Source organism: Nestor notabilis, unplaced genomic scaffold, assembly GCF_000696875.1.
Source record: "Nestor notabilis isolate BGI_N333 unplaced genomic scaffold, ASM69687v1 C14544329, whole genome shotgun sequence".
In the NCBI taxonomy this organism is placed as follows: domain Eukaryota; kingdom Metazoa; phylum Chordata; class Aves; order Psittaciformes; family Psittacidae; genus Nestor; species Nestor notabilis.
The window spans coordinates 1-241 of NW_009947141.1; the positions used below are offsets into that span (position 1 = coordinate 1).

General features: G+C 52.7%; 1 protein-coding gene across 1 annotated transcript; it reads right to left on the minus strand.

The window, feature by feature from the left end:
• Positions 1-13: 13 nt before the first annotated feature.
• LOC104412310 (ovalbumin-related protein X-like) lies at positions 14-238 on the minus strand (the record flags this gene model as incomplete). Its single annotated transcript, XM_010022988.1, has 1 exon — positions 14-238. A coding segment is annotated over one exon (225 nt), but the record flags the coding sequence as incomplete, so codon positions are not given.
• Between the last annotated feature and the right edge of the window lie 3 nt (positions 239-241).

The following is a 241-nucleotide window of genomic DNA, read 5'->3' on the forward strand; positions in this document are numbered from 1 at the left end:
CTGCTGAGCCAGCCATCTCAGTGCCCTCTTCATTGACTTCCATGAATGCCTTATGGATGGCCTCAGATATCTTCAGGCTCTCTGCCGAAGAGATGCCAGACAGGTCGGCTGAAGAGCTGAACAGGTCGGTCATACCCAAGGCCTTTAAGACAGCTGTGAGGTTGTATTTTTCCTCCATCTTCATGCGCGGGAGGTACACTTTCACCCTCTTCTTTTCCATCACGCTGGGGCTGGTCCACTC